The sequence below is a fragment of the Acomys minous genome, assembly GCF_964271855.1.
Source record: "Acomys minous genome assembly, chromosome: 8".
Classification (NCBI taxonomy): domain Eukaryota; kingdom Metazoa; phylum Chordata; class Mammalia; order Rodentia; family Muridae; genus Acomys; species Acomys minous.
The window spans coordinates 10,892,517-10,911,454 of NC_140489.1; the positions used below are offsets into that span (position 1 = coordinate 10,892,517).

The following is an 18,938-nucleotide window of genomic DNA, read 5'->3' on the forward strand; positions in this document are numbered from 1 at the left end:
TACAGTGCAGTTGGAGCTGCCCACTCTTGCTACAAATATGGGCAGACCCAGGAAGAGGAGCCCAGGTTCAATCCCAGTACTTTGGAAGTGGAGGCAGGAGGACAGTTAGAAGTTCAAGGCCAGCATGGGCTATGGCATGTGATTCTGCCTCTTTAAAATAAAAAAAAATTTTAAAAAGTAAAATAAACTGAAGAAATGAAAAGGAAATGTGTCCAGCAAGAAGAAAAAGTCAATAAGGACTCTATAATGCGGCAGGAGAGACAGGAGCTGCCCGGGGTTGCAGGGCCTGGAGACAGGGCCAGGCTGCCACAGGCACAGGGCTCCTTTACACACAATGAAAATGTCCACAAGTGACTGAGGGGATGGCCACGGTGTGCTGGAAACACACCAAAAACACCACTGTGCTAGCACTTTAACTAAGTGACGCTATCTGAATAAAGCTGTCACCAAAAGACTATCAAGTAATTAAAGTATGTTCAGACAAAATACAAAGACCTCAGACAGCAAGCAGGTGGGTTCTGGAGACTGCTAGCCATGGGAAGGGGGCAAGTAAAGGAAGAGAATCTAGGTTTAAAATAAAAAAGGTTTAAGAACTTCAGGGTGAGAAACACTGGGCACAGCATAAAGCTTTCCTCAGTGGCAAAATGTTTCCGATAGGGCACACAAATCAGAAATCTATACACAGTGTATTTCTAGAATCCCCACGTACCTAAAGCATTGGCTTTCTCTAGTCTCGGCTCTTCGTACGCTTCCCAGAGGGCAGCGGCTACTGGCCATCCTAGGCTACTGGCCTCTGGCCTCATTGGCAGCTCACCCAAGGAAACAGACTCTGGAGAAAAAAATTAGGGGGCAGGTCTTGGAGATCCTGGGCTCTGGGAACTAACTGTCCTCCTCAGCCCTGGGTTTGGGACTGCCTAGAAGACCACAGGGGCACCCTGCGTCACTTGTGAAGGTAACCAGTGGGGCTGACGTCACCCCAGACAGCCTAAGACACAGATGCATGTCTTCAGCAGTAGGTTTTGCTCTGCAGACTGAATTCCCTGAAGGCTACACCTGGTATCTGGTAGGGGCTCAGAAAACATCTGTGACATTGACAAATGAAATGCTTCCTCTTCCTGCACTGAAGAAAGAGAAAGTTAACACCTGGCTTTAGATCTGACCCCCCCCCCCTTCCCATGACTGCAGGCCCTGCCTTCCTCTCTTGACTGTGGGCAGGAGGCTTACCCTCACAGAAAGGCGTGGGGACGGGGGGATGGAGGGGGGTGCTAAAGTAATGCTTCCTGGCATAAGGTTACACTGGAGGTGGTGCCAGCTCCCCTCCCAGGACTACTAGGACAGAAAGAAGCATAAAGCTGGGTGGAAGACCATACCCACAGTCTGATGAAGAGGTTTGAGGGATGGCCCAGCCTCACCTACCTCCACCTGACAGGTGAGAATGGTAAAAGCCAAGCACACCCAGCGTCCTGCAGCAAGCTTCCCTCTTCCCCATCCCAGCTCCGTCTGTCACCTAGTCTCATCTGCATTGAAAGTTCGCAGCGAAGCTTAGACAGAACCAAGAGAGGACAAAGAGTCCGATGGAAAGGCATTTTAATATAAAACAGATGAAAGAGACAAATGGAAAGTAATCAAAACCTCATTAGGGCAAATAAGCAACCTGCCTACAGTGTCACCAAAACTGATGGCATGGAGCACAGCGTGGGCGAAGCTGGGTCTCCAACAGCTGCCATCAGGGAGACAAAGGCACAAGAAACCGTGACGATCCCGCTCTCTGACCTAGCACTGACACTGAGGCCTCAAGACTATGGTCAACAGGAGTTTTCAAACACCCGAGTGAGGGCCACCCAGATGGCATAGAAAGGCAGGCAGCTCCCAGATGCTATGACCCATTGGACCTGGTGGGTCAGTGCAGCCCCTCTCAGCTCAGGCCATCCCTCCCTGGGAAGAAGTTCCAGCTGGGGTAGGCCACCCACAGCAGGGGTCAGCAATGGGATCAGTAGACTGCACCTCTGCTTGTATGCCATCCAGACAGGTTAACTACTCAGAATCGTTTCATCAGTCTTGATCAGCGCTGTAGTCATTCTCATAAATTTTTCTCTCCCAGAGTCTACTATGTTCTCAGCCTTCTCCTGGGATGCTCCAGCTTAAAGGCAAAGGGTTGTGATGACAAAAAATCCTGGGCTAAAGGTCCACTGTCACCTCATGTTAGGGCACATGCCACAGGGGACCTAGCACATGGCACCAGAAGGGAGTCAAGAAGCCAATTCAAGAAGTCAAAGTGTCCCTTTAAACACTTAAGAAAGAAAGGAAGAATGTGGAACAAGCATGAAATATTGATGATCCGTGTCAAAGCAGGACGAGGGTGTACTGAGTAAAAGTGAGCTTAGCCTGTCAGAGCTGATAGTTCCAGGAGAATGCCGGAAGGCGTGGAAGTCAGAGGTTCAGAGGAGCAGCGGGGGGCCTGCAGGAGAGACACAGCAAGTCTGACCACATCACAGCTATCTCTCTCAGGGGTAGAGAAGGAAGCAGATGCTAAGAGGCTCCACCCCCTGCCCACTCAGCATCAACACATGGGAGGGAAAGGAACTAGGCCAGAATCTAGCCTCCCTAGTTCTGGAAGACACTTGTCCTAGATTCTCCAGAGGTGCTGTACTTCCCAGCACCCGCCTGCCTTGTTTGAGTGGTGATTTGCTGAGACGGGGTTCTACCGGCTAGCACATCCTTGCAAAAAGACAATCTGCTAAATACAGGGTATGACTTCTAAGCTTCCACTGAGACTTTCTTAAGCGCTTTGATACAAGATGAAAAGAGTTGCTTTGGTGACTTTTTCTAATGTTTGCTCAAATACAATGAACTTGAAGGTGACCTCCATGGGACACAGCACAGGTGGGCCCTGAGATTGGGTCTATGTCTCAGTTTTCTGTCAACTCTATGGCTCCTTCACCAAACAGGGCTCAGATCCAGGCTATCAGCAGACTAGAAGCCAGGAGGCTAGTAGCTGTTACTCCACCAGAGGCCAGGAGCTGGCGAGCCTAGCCTTGGCCAAGAACCACAGAGCCCAGCTCACACAGCACCTTACCCACACAGCACCTTACCCACACAGCACCTCCGTAGCACCCCCCAGCCATCATTCTAAACTGCAAACTGTCTTCACATCCCATCGTCGAAGAGGCCTCTCCCTCGGCCAGCATGGCTCCGGGTGTCCGCTCTGGTTCGGGCTCATTGGAAGATACAGAGTAGAGAAGCTGAGTGCATGGGACCTGGAGATGAAGAAGCTCGTGGGTGTACAAAGAGGTCAAAGGCTGCCACAGTCACTGAGAAAGGTCACAAGTGCTGCGGACCCATTGATGAAGGCCTAAGGTGCTCACGCGAGAGAAGCCAGGGACCACTGGGTTCAGAGGCCCGACCAGACTGGCTTCTGGTTTCCGCCCCCCAACCCCCCCTGCTGTATCCTCTGGAGCTTGCTGACACACAGAACCCTCCCCTCCACAGGGGACTATGGAGGCAAAATCTACATCCCAATGAGGACTGGATGTCTCCGCCATAGGAAATCTTGAGAGCCCTGCCCTGCTGGCCATCCTCACTGTTCCCCTCTGGCACACGGATGGGGGAACTGGGCATCACAGCAGGGTTGCCTACTTCACCTCGGATCACCCAGGGGAGTAGTAGGAAAGGGTTGGATGTGAACCTAAATGATGTGAGCCGCAGCTCAAGTCCCTGGCTCTGGAAAGAGGGGCACCCACAGCACCATGAAGGTCAGACTAAGGACACCCTCAGAGTGTGGAATTCCAGACAACAGCACTCTCAGAGCAGACACTGGAAGGAAGCAGCCACAGAATGCGGTCCCAGCAACATCCGGTCAGCTTAGTGTGGCTGGCTCATGTGGAGTAGATCCTGCGGATGCTGGGAGGGAAGCCAGGCACTTTGCAGTGATGAGATGGGCTCCAGTCAGCAGGCCATGGCAGAGAGATCAGCCAAGAAAAGGAGGAAGACAGCCAAGCAGCCCATTTCCCATAATGAACTGGGCTGGGCTGGACCGAGTCAGAATCCCAAAGTTTGACATTTTGCTGAGTTTACGGATTCAGAAAAACCTACAGGCTGGCATGTAGCTTCCCTGTTATGTACCAGCTATTCATCAGAGCCTGCGCTGAAGTCCTCGGGTGAAACTGCTGGCCTGACGTGGTCCAGCAGTGATGGGCTCAAGACCATTCATCCTGATGGCAGAAGCCTGCTTCTTGCCTGCAAAACGCCGGCTTACTTTGACTCAGAATTTGAGTTATTAGACTTGAGCTTAAGGACCTAAATCCTCGGCGTGAAAAAGCTCCTAGAACAAAGATGCCACCACAGTGGACTGCATGACAAAGCAAACCTTAATAGTCCACTGAGAGAAAACAAGAAAAATGACCCAAACACCGCTGGCTGAAGAACCATGCAGAAATAAACATCCTCTGAGCAAGCGGAGTCTGTGAGAACCCATGGAGCATGGCCAGCTATGGAGGTTGAGAGAAGTGGGGGTCCCCACTTTGTTAGTAGCTCACAAAGTCCCAACAGTTATCAGAGCCAGGTCTCGCTATACCCAGGGTCAGACAGACTGTATGTATCTGAGGCTCGGTAGCCTGTGTAGCTTCAACTCTGTCACCATAGTATGAAAGTAGCCACAGAGGGGACATAAATAAATGTCTATGGCTATATTCAAATAAAACTTTATTTACAAAAGAAAATGGGTGAATGAAAGTCCTTTTTCCTGATTCCTTCTACATAGAAACCTATCAGATGCTGCTCTGGGCACAGAGACTAAGCCAAAGTAACGTCACTAAAACTTGATCTCAAGAAAAACCCTTCTAAGTTCCTTAAAGACAAAGCAAAGCAAAAATCCAAAAATAAGAGTCAAGAATATTGGGGGGGGAAGTAAAACCAAACTGGCTCTGTATTAAAAAAGAAACCAGGAGGTAATGGGAGCAGTGGAAGAAAAACACCCAAACCTCACCTCTGGCCCTTGGCTGCTTGGCTAAATGGCCACTCCCTTTAACTGCCTGTCATAAGACATTGCTATCCCATAAGCACTCCTTTCCTGGATGGTGACACAGGGAAGTTCAGCTTGACTATGAGCCAAGGTCTGTGTCCCTCCTGCTTCGACCTGCAGTGTCCACTGCAACCCCGACGCGATGGTCAGAGAAGGGCCACACTGCTGCGCATGAAGACAAACGCAGGAGGTCAGCCTGGTCTACTCAGAGAGTCCCAGGCCAGCCAAGACTACAAAGTGAAACCTCTCAAAACAGAAAAGAAACTGGAGAGAACAGGGCCACGCTGCTCACTGCAGACTTCAGCACCAGGGACAGAGCCTCTGCAGGCCCTGTTCTGAGGGACAGTCAGTCAGCGGCAGTGTCAAAACAGGAAAGAGGGTTGTTCCCTGAGCCCAGCTGATGAAAATAGAGCCACTGTGCCCCCACTCTGTGTGACCCTGTGTGGGAAGACTGTTGGCGAAGAGGAAGTGAAAACAAACACTGCACAGATCCCTTCACCCACGTTATTAGCTTGGGAGAGACTCGCAAACGTGCCGATAGCAGCAACAGCAACATCTGCTTCTAATTGCTTCTCCCCGGAACTCGTCAGCTGGCGTCTGCCCCGGGAGGAAAGCTGGTATTTGCAACAAACTCTTAAATCAGATGCTGTCCGTAGTGAGTAATTTCTTACGTGTTTGGACTTTGAGGCTAAAAACACAGACGCACCTTTACAGGAGAGCTGGGCCATATGGTGGTCCCACACCAAGGGGCTGCCTACAAGGCTTCTTTTTTTGGGGGGAGGGGTTTCAAGACAGCTTCTCTGTGTAGTTCTGGCTGTCCTGGAAGCCAGTTTGTAGACCAAACTGGTCTTGATCTTAGAGGCCTGCCTGCCTCTGCCTCCTGAAATTAAAGGATGCACCAACACAGCAGGCTACACGTTTTTGCCTTATATACCACACGTGAATGTTTCCTTCTATTCGTTATGTATTTGTGTCCTAAAGAGAAAATGTTCCGATGTTTTCAAAAATTCCACTGTGCCTATTAGCTTATGTGTAAGATCCCTCTTTTCCAAATATTTTTGCAAAAGGTTTCTTTTGGTGGGGGGGGGGGGGAGTGGTGTTTTCAAAGTGTATGGAGATATGCTGCCACTTAGGATGTATATAGAGCCAAGCTGCCACTTAGAAAGTATTTCAAGGAAGAGACCCAAGAACCCTGATGAAGGGTCTCTGTTTGCAGGTTCTGTACAGAAATCACCGACCTTCTACAGCCTTCAGGCACCACTTTCCTGGAATGTGAGCCCAGTGCACAGTGTGGATATGAACACAGAACCTAGGTTTTGGAAGCTTTGATGCATTGTCCCACAAACAGTCTCCCCAGGTGACATGGGTACCTTTGGTTCTGTCCCCATAGTGCTGCAGACCCTACCATACTGGTCCCCTTCATGACGAATGGAAGACGACACAGCCTTCCTTCCCTGCCACCTTCCATGCAAGCAGAACGGGGCATAGGAATGTCACAGGCTGTGCCTCTATCTGCCCAGGAGGAACTGAAAGCAGCCTGGAGTCCCCAAGCCTCTCAGCACAGTCAGGCCATGTCTCCTCTTCTGAGAAGCCTTAAGCATCCTTTCCACATCCTCCGCAGCCATTGCTACCAGCCCCATTCACCTCTCACCAACCTCCTTGGACCCACAGCACTAGCTCTGACTGACAACCCTCCTCTAGCATACATGCAAACAAGCATAATCTCTGCACGCATGCCCCCCGCCCCCCGCAAAGCTCACACTTGGTGGAGAGAAACAGGCAAATCCGAGGACATGAAAAATCCACCCAGTGCCAGGTGATGATAAAAGCTATGGAGAGAAATAAAGCAGCAGAGGGGACGAGTGAAGCGGAGGAGGGTAGTGGGCAGGGGAGGTAGCATTTGAGTGATGTGCTCCCCGGGACATAGAGGCCTGAAGGAACAGCAGCGTGTGGGGCGACATGTAGAAATGTGCATGCATGTCCTGGCAAAGGCACAGTGTGGCAGGGCTGGGCTGCTAAGGAGGGGCTTTGGGGAGATCATTCCAGCCCTGTAAAGCATGGGCTTTCACTGCAACTAAGACAGGAATCTGGAGATTATGCCAGAGGACGGAGCCATCTCACTTAGGTCACTCTGCTGCCATGTGGAGAAGGACCTTATGGGCCAGCAGCAAGAGGGGACCAACAGAAGCATCCAGCTCTCCTAGCGCTGGGCAAGGGCAGCTCCGGCCAGCCTCACAGTGGTGAACGGGTGGCAGAAGGGCTGATGGCGTGAAGGCAGGAACACGGTGTGCTGGTGATGACAGTGGGGGTTCAACGGGAAGAGAGGAAGCCAGGGTGCTGCTGGAGTCGCCACGTGTTAAGAGGCTGCAGCAGGGTAAGGGTGGGAGATCCCAGCTTTTAAGTCTCCTGGGGCCAACACCTCCTCCAGGAAGCCCTGTCCTAACAGCTGAAAGCACTGTGCTGCTCTGCACATGTGCTTGTGTACACATGGAACACGCTCTGGACCATGGTTGTCACTCCCGGAGAACTCCAGGCTGACTTGCTGTCCACAGGCAGCAGGCACTCAGCAAACCTCCGTGGTCATGTGCTGCATAGATCTGCACCTGTAATGCTATGACGTCTAACAATTCAAAACTGTTCTCTAAAGCCTATGTAAAGGGCGCTTAGTCCTCGCTATCCTGCCTCAAATATACAGGTTGGTTCTGACCTGTCCCTACATATTCACTTTATGAAGGAAAATTTTCCCATAGAAAACCCAGCCTGGCAGGTACTGAGTAGATGGCTCAGTCAGTAAAAGAGCTTGCCTGGAATGCATGACTCCCTTAGTTCAAGCTCCAAGACCCATGTCAGGTGCAGTGGTGTGAGATCATGCTCACTGCCGGGGAGGTGGGACAGGCCTGGAGCTCCTGCTAGGCAGCCCTGCCCCCTCCTCAGCAAGGCCCAGGTCCCAGAGAGACTCTGTCTCAAGACACAAGGGGACAGCTCCTGAAGAACCCAAGGTTGATCTCTGTCCTAGTCCCTCCTTCCCTCCCTCCCTTCCTTCCTCCCTCCCTCCCTCCCCTTCCCCATCTTTTCCTCCCTCCCTCCTCCTCCTCCTCCTCCTCCCTCCCTCCCTCCCTCCCTCCCTCCTTCTCTCCCTCTCTCTCTCTCTCTCTCTCTCTCTCTCTCTCTCTCTCTCTCTCTCTCTCCACACACACACACATGAAAGGCCAGCCTCAGAAGAAGGGTGTCACCTTGCCAGTCCTCATGTCCCAAGCTTTGATTTCAGAGCTGAAACCGCCACATAAAAAGACGTTGTGATCTTTTGGATGAAATTTCAAGGTGGTGATTCTGAAGTCACTCCGACCACTAAACACTTGGGTTCCTGTAACACAGACATACAAGAAAGAGTGAGAAGATACTCAGATCACAAGTATTTTAACGTAGAGATGTTCGCGCGGCTCATGGGGGGGCCCTGTGTGGCCCAGGGTAGACCTTATAGAAACACAGCGTGGGTGGCAGTTCTCTTCCATTTCAGGTCAAATACCTTTCCCAAAGACCCTGGGCTAACCCAGGCAGCTGATGCCAGAAGTCTACCTTTCCCACACTCTGTGAGAGTTCTGTGTATTATCGCATTTAAACCTTACACCAATTAACCTCAGCACAACTGGACACAGGCCCAGGGAGCTTCAGAGAAGTCCTCAGGCTTCTTAGGTAATACAGGAAGTAGTTTATCCAGGAGTCTAAAATCTACAAGCAGAGTTGGTTGGGATTTATTTCAGGATCCATCTTCCAATCCTTATAAAAATAAAGACAGGTTAGTGTAGCAGGTGTGGATGGCCTGACATGCTGGGCCACAAATGACAGTGACCTGCACAGCAGCCTGGCCACAGAATAGGCATCAGGTGTGGCTCACTGGGGTCTCACTAGCTCTATAGGACTGAGACAGCTCTGGTCATTTTTTAGATCGTCATAAACAGTTGTCAAGTCCCTGTTGCACTGCGGTAAGTATCTGTCACACAGAGACACACATGGGGTGGAAAGTAGCTGTCACTATGGTTTCCTAGAGGTGAGCAATAGAAACTTCAGAAGTGTCGGGTTAAAGCCAGCACTCCCTCCACTGCCCAGTATGACTTGTGCATCCCACAGCACTGATGGGATTCTTACCTGTCACACTTAATTTTCCCAAGTCTGCACTGAGAAATCAGATTAGCTTTGAGAGACACCTCACAGGGAAGCACCTGGGTTTGGCTCCTGAGAGCACCTGGGACAGCACCTGCCATCTGCTGATAACATGGAGGAGGCATCCCTCAGGGACAGCGCTAGGACTTCCTCCGCCACTAAGGGAAATCGTGGCTGCCTTTGGCTACCAGGACTCCTCCACTGAACCAAGGCAGTGGCAGAGCAAAACACAGAAGCCGACAGCCAAGGAGTTGGGGAAATGGCTGCAGGCAAAAATGCTTGTCATACAAGCATGAGGACCTGAGTTTGATCCCAAAACACACATTAAAAAAAAAATGGGCTTTGGGGCTGGAGAGATGGCTCAGCGGTTAGGAGCACTGACTGCTCTTCCAGAGGTCCTGAGTTCAATTCCCAGCAACCACATGGTGGCTCACAACCATCTATAATATGATCTGATGCCTTCCTCTGGCTTGCAGATATACTTGCAGGCAGAGCACTGTATATGTAATAAATAAATAAACAAATAAATAAATAAATGGGCTTGGTGGTGCAGGCTCACAATCCCAATACCAACCAAGGGGAGAGGCAGACAAGGCAGATCTCTAAGCTTGCTTGTCAGACAGACACCCCTAATCAGTAAGCCCTAGATCCCAGAGAGAGACCCTGTCTCAAAAAAGAAGGTGGAAGGCTCCCATGGAATGGTACCCAAAACTGACCACCAGTTTCCATGAACGTGTACTTATGCGTGCACCTGCACACACACAGCTGGTGGCAAAGACCAAGATGAAATGTCAAGACCAGTGTGTTCGTTTCTAAGCCCTAGATGGCTATGTTTGTTCATCTTGGGCAGAAAGCACTCCCTGCTGGCTTCCTCTGTCTGCTGACCCCATACACTGAGTAAGAACCCAGCCAACTCCAGCTCAGCCGGTACAGAAATGAAACTCATCAATCCTGGGTTATAAGAGTCACAGAGGGACAACACAGATCCAACGGCCAGAGCCATGTCTCCAAGCCTACCCCATCCAGGACATGAGTGACAAAATGCACCACTGTGCCAGTATAGCATTGACGTGGTTTTTTAAAAAGATTTCTCTTTTTAAATTGTGTATGTGTGTGTATTTGTTTGTGTATATACCATGTGTGTGCAAGTGTGAGCATAGGCTGAAGAGGAAGTTGAGTTCCCCGTAGCTTGAGTTACAGGCAGCTGCCTGACATGGATACTGGTCCTCTGAAAGAACAGCATGCGCTCTTAACCACTGGGCCGACTCTCCAATCCCATTATCAATACCAAATACCTATCTTACAAAGGGAGACAAGAATAAAGTAGCCAAATTTAAATGTACTTTAATGTGCCATGTATAAAGAGCATTCGGGAATTTTTTTTAATTAATTTGGATGAATTTGCATGTGCTGCAGCACACAGAGGTCAGTGGGCAACCTGCCAGTGTTGGGTCTGTTCCTCACCTGCGTATGGCCCTGTCCTGGGGATTACACTTAGTTCATCAGGCTTTGACAGCGGATGCCTTTAGCTGCTGGGCCGTCCTGCCAGCCCACGGGTTCACCACTTCCTTGAAATCATAAAAAGCCACATGCTCTATCGCTGCAGCTATGTACTTTAGGGGTAGTAGCAGGGCCAATGTGCTTTCTCTTATGTAAATGCAGGTGGCATCCTGTGCCCTGAGGCGGGAAAGCCATCCAGCTGTAGTTCCTATTTACTCAGCGAACTCAATGAAGCTGACAGAGGCCCATGGGGGTGGACCAGGATGCAGGATGCTGCCCACTGACCACACAGGAGACAGTCTCCACTTCCAGCCTCCAGTGACACAGAAGACTTAGAGGCCATTTTCTCTGGCAAATAACAGCACCTGCAACTAACCAGAAGGTAGTTATTACTATATTCCTGTTTTCAATAACTCGGTTCAGGGTCCGATGAAATCAGGCACTAGCTGCTCTGAAGGTCAGAGCGGCTTGTTTTGCTGGCCTTTTTCCCTTTTTCCCTTTGACCTCAGGGCCTTGAACATAGGAGATGAGCATTCTGCCACTGAGCTACGCTCCCCACCCCCAAAGTAAAGTCTTCAATACATGACACTTAAATCATTTTGGCAACACCAAAAATGATTAATAGATTCATTTTCAAGTACCAGGGCATTGCGCTATAATAAGGCTGTGTTTAATATGCCCAAGATTCTTGGTTCAAATCCCTGCACAGGAAAAAAAAAGGGGGGGAAAAAGTCTGTTTCAAAACATTCTCTCCAGAGTGAAAAATAGTAATTATTAATTTTAAAATGGGAGGGGCAGAGAAATGTCTCAGTACATAAAGTGTAAAGTGTTTGCCCTGTGAGCACTAGGATTTGAGTTCATATCTCCAAGACCCACATAAAAAGCTCAGTATGGCAATACATACACATAACCCTGGTGCCGGGCAGAGGACAGGGCTAGAATGTGGAGGTTCCTGCCAGACAGCCTAGCTGAATCAGTGAGCCCCAGGTTTAGTAAGAGACTCTGTCTCAGAAAAATAAGGTACACACACACACACACACACACACACACACACACACAAACACACAAGGCAACAGAGTCTTGCTCTGTAACCCACAAATACTCCCACTGGTTTCTGTGTATGTAGCCCAGGCTGACCTTGAACTCACAGAGATCCGCCTGCCTCTGCCTCCTGAGTGCTGGGATTAAAGGTGTGCGCCACTTCACCCACTGAACTTTCAATACTTCTGATTCAGTCTCTTTTGCATAGGCAGGGCAGTTCTGGGCAAAACTTGTTTAGTTTTTACTTTTGTTTGGCTAAGTTTTGAGACAAAGTCTCATTCTGCTGCCCACTGAGCTAGAACTCACTATGCAGCCCTGCTGACCTGTCCCAGCTATCCTCCTGCTTCAGCCTCTCAAGTGCTAGAATTACAGCATGACTCATCAGACCCAGCTAGTGCAACTGTCAAGAGCATGGGCACACCCACCCTGCACTTGCACCTGCACCTGCATTTGCACCTGTGCCTGCACCTGCACCTGCACCTGCTCTTTGCCTTGAAAGATGACTAAGAACACTGATTTTCTTCTTCTTCTTCTTCTTCTTCTTCTTCTTCTTCTTCTTCTTCTTCTCCTCCTCCTCCTCCTCCTCCTCCTCCTCCTCCTCCTCCTCCTCCTCCTTCTTCTACTCTCCTTCAAGAGTCAAGGGTTGGCAGTCACTTGTCACTGGAGGAAATACTTGGCTTTCTTATAAAGTAACACCTGCACCTCTGCAAACTACACATGGGCTCGAGCCCCTCAGCTATGCAGCAATGTAGACGATGCTTACTTACCATCTGCACTTCAGCAGCCCAGACATTAAACAGGAGCAGCAATGGACCGGCTAGGAAGAGCCACTAACACGGACCAAACGCTTGAGAGGAGGGCCTATCATCATATCAGCCTTTCCATCCACACGGTCTTCACGCAACCTCGGGTATACAGGTCCATTCAAGTAGGTACAAAGACCAAATATTTGCTGATAGTAACCATTCGAAATAATTTAAAAACAACTCTTTGGTATACATATAATTTCACTATTTGCTAAAGATTGAAGAGAATTTGCATTCTAATGAGATGGATTACTTGTTTATTTTTACATGAGGAATTAAGTCTTGAGTTCATGTGGCAGGTCTCGTACTTCTAGAACTCAGAAGCAGAGGCCAGATAGCCTGGGCTAAATAAATAGTAAGTTTCAGACCAGCCTAGGCCATAGAGTGAGACCCTAACTCAAAAAATAAAGAACAAGAAGAAACAAGAATTATAACAGGATACAGCATACTTCCAAAGTTTCTCAAAATTGATGTTCAGAGATGTCGAGAATGCCACTTTGCATGAATCCGTTTTTAAAAGGCAGAAGTAAGTATGTGTACAGCCATCTCAGAAGCTGCTGGAAATTCTGCCCCCAAGCCAAACCTCGTTCAACAATTTTTTTAATGAAGCTGATTTTAAGAGCAATTTTAAAGTCAAACCCTGTAACACAATACAACCCAAGGGTTCCTAACCCCATACCTGCATGCCGAGGAGTGTAAACTATTAAAAGTCCTTAGCTCCCAGAATGGAGCGAGCTGTAGCATCTCTGCAAGAGAGAGGATGTGGTGTGTACAGGACTAGCAGTGCGCCTCAGCACACATAGTCGTGGACTGAAGCTGAGGCCCTTGGGTGAATCCTGATGGCACTCACAGTACCTAAGACCACAGTGTGTGTGTTCAGACTGAGGTTGCACTGAGGCCATGAAATGCAACATGGGTGAGCACAGCTAGAAACATCTTGGATGCGTTAGGCATCTGAGCTTGAATTAATTTTTGGTCCCTGTGTGTCAGAAACCCTTAACGGCTGCTCAATTTCTGCAACCCTACATTCAGTTACACAACCCTGTTGAGCTGTGATCACAGGTCTAGTGGAAGCTGGGCCGTAGAGAAAGGAAGGCAGCCCTTGGAAACCACAGCACTATTTTTGTGCTGTGTTATGTTGTTGCTTGGGGGGGGCGAGGGGCTCAGCACACTGTGGGTGCCCTATTAGCTCATCACACTGCAAACACCACCCTCACATCAACAGTCACTGTGTCCTGAGCTAATCTACCTGGGAATGTGCATTTTTCCTCCTGTTTACTCTTGGTTTTTTCATAACCCAAGCCTTTCTTCGCCTTTTTTTGTCAGTGCAGTGCATGGGGGCCAAAAACTGATGCTAGACGCTTTCCTTGACTCACTTTTTCAGAGCCTGAAGCTCATCAAGTTGGCCAGACTGGCTAGCCAGCAAGCCCAGCACCTGTCCCTGCCTCCCTGGGCTGGGATTAGAGGCAGGGATGCCTCACTTGGCTTTTACATGGGAGCTTGGGATCCGAACTCAGGTCCTCAGGCTTGAGAGGCAGGCACTCTGCCCACTGAGCCACCTCTCCAGACTCTCTTCCCCTAAGCTACAGTCAGGGATCAGACACCCAGTTGGCGTATAGGTAGCAAATGTCCCACCAACTAGAACGGGGAAAAGGTCTCTTCCCCTCTACCCCCGAGATCTGGAATTTACGGCCCATCCTCAGACCCACAGCAAAGGAAAATTCTCCCTGTGGGGAGGAGGTGCTTTCCTGGGTCCTTGAGAACAGCGTGGGACCAGCCATGCTCTTCATTGTGAAATGGTAGCACGTGATGCTTATTAGAATGAGGTACTAGAAAGGGATGACTGAAATCTGCCAACTGCTAAAAAGAACAAAAACATTTTCCTCAACCCAAAGATTCTGAAACTCTCTCCTTGAAAGGTTAATTTTTTTTACTTAGAAAGGCTGTTGAGCTGGGTGTGGAGGTGCGCGCCAGTAATCCCAGCACTTGGGGAGGCAGAAGGCAGAGGGCAGAGAACAGAGGGCAGAGGCAGAGGGCGGAGGGCAGAGGCAGAGGGCAGAGGCAGAGGGCAGAGGCAGAGGGCAGAGGCAGAGGCAGAAGCAGCCTCTGAGTTTGAGGCCAGCCTGGTCTACAAAGCGAATTCAAGATGCCCAAGGCTATACAGAGAAACCCTGTCCTGAAAAGAGGAAGAGGAAGTAGCAGAGGCTGTTGGATGTATTTCCTACTTCTACGAGCTGAGCCTCTACTATTTTTCTTTGTTAAAGGGGCCCAAAGCTAAAAGATGTGCAATGAGCTAGCAGGTACCTAATGAAAAACACCAGGGGGAAATTCTGCTAAAGGCCTCAGGTCAGAAATCAGCATCACAGCCACCTGCCCAGATGTTAGAGGCAGTTAGCATGAGAGCTAGAGAGACTCACGCCCCAGACCAGCTCTGTCACTTGTGATGGGGCCGTGGTTGGTCCCTTCACGCTGTGTCTCTGCAGTTAGAAGGACTGCACGGTTAGTGCCACGTACAGCACTGTGGAGCAAGCAACCAAAGAGAGCTATTATTGTTTGAAAAATTAAACCCCAACTTATTGAATTCATCGGTGGTTAAATTAAAAGCTAAAGCCAAGGGCTGCTGGGCTCTACCAGCGGGAACCTTAACAGACAGATGATGGCTGAGCTTTCGCACAAGGCCTGGAGAACACAGCAGCCTGGGCTGCCTTCCGCCTTTGCGGAAGTGACCTGCAGAAAGGCTGACAGAAAGTCACCAAGGAGAAGCTTAACCAGGAGCACTAGCCACTCTCCTGAGGGGAAGGCCTTTCTCCTGGAATCTGTGGCCACTCCCTCCTCTCTCCCAAATGGTGTCCTGTCCATCAGTTCCTCCCCCTGGGTGGAGCTTCTTTAGCACTTGGGCTAGCTGAAAAAGACCTTTCACCTTGGGACTATCTTGCTTGTCTGCTTGTTATAGGAAATTCTGTTTATTCACTGCAGGCTTATAGGAAATTGAGCTTTAAAATATGTAATCCATTGGCACTTGGCTGTATTGATCTGGTTATAATGAGCTCAACCAGTATAAAAACTGTTTGGATCTTCTTGGAGTTAAGAAAAATTACTTCTTTTCCCTTTTGGATCAATAATGATACAAATAGAAAATATGTTTCTGGGCTGGGGGGGTGGCTTGGTGCAGAGTATCCGCTTATGAGTACAAGGCTCCAAATTCAATCCCCAGCCCTAGAATAAATCATCCTAAGGCAAAGCTATGCTCAAGGATCCTGCAGAGACCCAGCATCCTCCCTAGACACCATCATCCCCGTAGCTTCACCATCCAGGATCACTGAGGAGATGCTGGGGTGAGCCTGGGCAGGCAACTCCTTGGAGCTGGGCCTCTTCCTTTTTCAGGTAGGGGTGTTGAACTCCCCTGAGGCAGCTACCCATACAGTTGGGGTAACATCATGTGTCAGCCTAATGCTGCCCTGGGGACATTACAGGCAGGCAGGCTCTGGGACCCCAAAGGCCCTCTGTTTTCATTCAGTATGTCAGACTCCAGGACCACTCCTGGCTCAGCAACGGCATCTCAGATGGAAATGAAACCCAAGCGCTGGCCCCTAGGAAAGAGAAAGGACACGCATGCCCCCTGCAGGGAGCTCATCCTGGCTAAGTCACTCTGAGGGAGAAAAGGAACCAACCAATGTGTACAATAAGCCTGCCCCTTGGCTCTGTCTAGAGCTTGCCCTTGTCACAATCCTAGGTGATGGCAGGAATTAACCCGCATCCCAGAGCTGAGGAAAAGGAGTTTGGTGAGGGAAAGGGTATCTGGCCCTATTGGCCAGCCACGCAGACACTGACTGGACCTGTCTGACTCTGAAGTGCCTCTGTCTGCATCCCACCTCCAGACCTGCCAGCTATGTGTGACCTTTCCTTCTCCGTAGCTTTTTGTTCCTAGCCACAGACTCACGAACACATAGGAAAAATGTTGACAAGGGAGAGCTTGTGTTGTTGGCTTGTGGTAATTGAGCCTGTGTTCCCAGGCAGCAGGCATATGACTCATTTCGCTAAAATCAATATCGTTACACTCATCCTCTGGGAAGTATTCAGCCAGCTGTAAATTTAACCATCCCAACTCAAAGTTAACGAGAAAAGAACCTTGCTAACTTTCAAATCAGCCTCCATGTATCAGGAGCAGGGGCCATGTTGGCAAGTGGGCAGAGGCCTGGCAGGGTGCCCGGCTGAGGGCCAGGTAGGCCTTGTCTGCATGCCCACCAGCAGTGCTTTGGATGCGCCAACAGTGCAGCTCAGAGCCAGGCATCCTTGCTCAAAACTGCCCCCTCAGAGGTGGCTGAACAGACACCTCGAAAGTCGGAGCAAGCCCCAGAGCAGACAGACAGCAGGACACAGAAATGGTGGCTGCAGGAGGTGGCCAGCTGCTGCCATGTTTTCCTTCCCAAGCCCAGCCACTGTCTATCATTTATCTGGACAAAATTGGATTGCTGAAAATTAGGGGGTGGGGAGTTAGCTTGCAAACCAGCTGTGTTTGGCTATAAACAGCTTTGTTGAGACATATAAGCTACCACACTAACACCAAACATGGCCTGACCGTGTTCAGCTCCGGGGCCAGCCCAACCTAAGAACCAGTTGCTCATTGATGGCTGCTGCCTACACACAGGAGAGACACAGCCACTGTGAGCCTGTGTCAATTAATAAAACCCTGCCGGGACCTGAGTCTCTTCTTTTTCCCAAGGAAGGCTAGCGTGAGTATCCCAGCCAACGGTGAGGCAGGTGTATGAAGATGCAGAAATCCTCCCCAGAGGGGAGCCAGTAAAGGGATGCTTAATTCCAGGAGAGGGGCTCACAGACGACAGAAACATGCAGAAGGGAGCTAGAGGAAGGGTCTTGTGACATGGCTACCAAAGGAGCTGGGTGGGGCAGCTGTTCACTGAGCAAGGAGCGACCTAAGGACAGTGGCCAGGGACTACGATCAGCTCACGCCCTGTCAGACCTATCCCCAATAAATAGACAAAAATTCCCAGTCTGAAATCAGGCCTACCCACTGAGGTCTGTGACACAGCCAGCACGCACGCACTGTTTCCTTTCTGGTCTCCAGGGGCACTACAGGACCGTAAGCAGGTCCTCCTGGAGTGTGCTGGAAAACCCTGAGTGTGCCACCGAGCTTGAAAAGCTGCAGAGGCCCTGGCTGCAACACAACACTTGCTTCAAGCACCAGTGGGAGCTAGTGCCACTTCAGAGGCTTAGCCTGACACGGAGCCTTCCTCTACGGCCTCTCCTCCAAAGCCTCGTGAGCCGACAGCGCTCTTCACCGCGGCCTTCATTTGGACACTTTTCACTCGTCCTACACCAAGTGCTCTGAGGCTGTCAGGGCTAACACTGCTACAGCTGCCCACAGTGCAAGAAGCATCCTTCAGCCGGTCTCTTAATCAGAGGGGTCAGTCAAGACTGGTCAGCACTCCATCCTCCCAAGGCCTGTGTTCGGCAGACGTTACAGCCAAGCACCCCGCCAGAAGCCAGGCCAAGACAGTTTGTCTAGGACAGGGAGGGTGCGGGGAGGGTATACCAGCCCATGCACTGGCAGGGCACCTTTGCCAGCCCCATGAACCCAACCTCTATCCAGCAGTTACCAACAGTTGGGTGATCTCAAGAAAGTCACCAAAACCTCAAAGCCTCAGTTTCTGCATCAAAGAAATGGGGATAAAGATACTGTCCGCCCAGGCCTGTGGGGGACGAAACATGTCACCTAAGCAACGGGCCAAACCCATTATCTGTATAAGCTCAGTATAGGACCAGTGTCATGTGGAATACCAGAGCGACAGCAAGGACTTGGACAGCAGACCACCCTCTTTCTTTGTGGCATTGGCCTTAGTTATGATGGGGCTGAAAACACTGCTTGGAAAAGTAGCTGTCGTTTAGGGTGCAGCTCTATCTGACCGATCTCTTCCACTCACCTCTATGACCCCAACAAAAGACACAGGAACACTGAGACAGAAGGAGGAAGCCAGGACAGTGGGCATCCCAGAGAGAAGGGCAGATGTCTGTGACTACAACTGCCTGGAGCTCTGGGGAAGGCTGGACTGTGGGGTCCACACACGTACCTCAGACCCCAAATGGGAGGCACGTGCCACCCTCCTGCCAAGAGGAGCTGCCACCTATCACTAAGGAGAAGTGCAACTCTGAGAGGGCTGAAATCTACAAGAGGCACCCTCAGAGCTGAGCGAGCTCCAGGGGGACTCTAGGAGATGACTAGTGGATTGGTATGCAGGACAGGTCACAAACAAAGCCAGTGACGCTCAGGGCCTGGGTGGTGTCTGCCAGTGTTCCCTGAGGCCGCTTGTGCCTAATGTAGCAGAGACGTTCGTTAGGGAGATTGCAGACGGAAACAGGAGCGCCAAAAATAATTAATCTGTGAGCAGATT

General features: G+C 50.2%; 1 protein-coding gene across 2 annotated transcripts in view; it reads right to left on the minus strand.

Annotated features, from left to right (window-relative positions):
* WDR25 (WD repeat domain 25) overlaps positions 1-18,938 on the minus strand; it is a 138,458-nt gene that overhangs the window by 33,194 nt on the left and 86,326 nt on the right. For both annotated transcript variants that reach the window (XM_084791756.1, XM_084791757.1), the window contains exon 4: positions 8,254-8,384. In XM_084791756.1, coding sequence (XP_084647882.1) covers positions 8,254-8,384 — 131 coding nt within the window. The remainder of the gene's footprint in view (positions 1-8,253; positions 8,385-18,938) is intronic.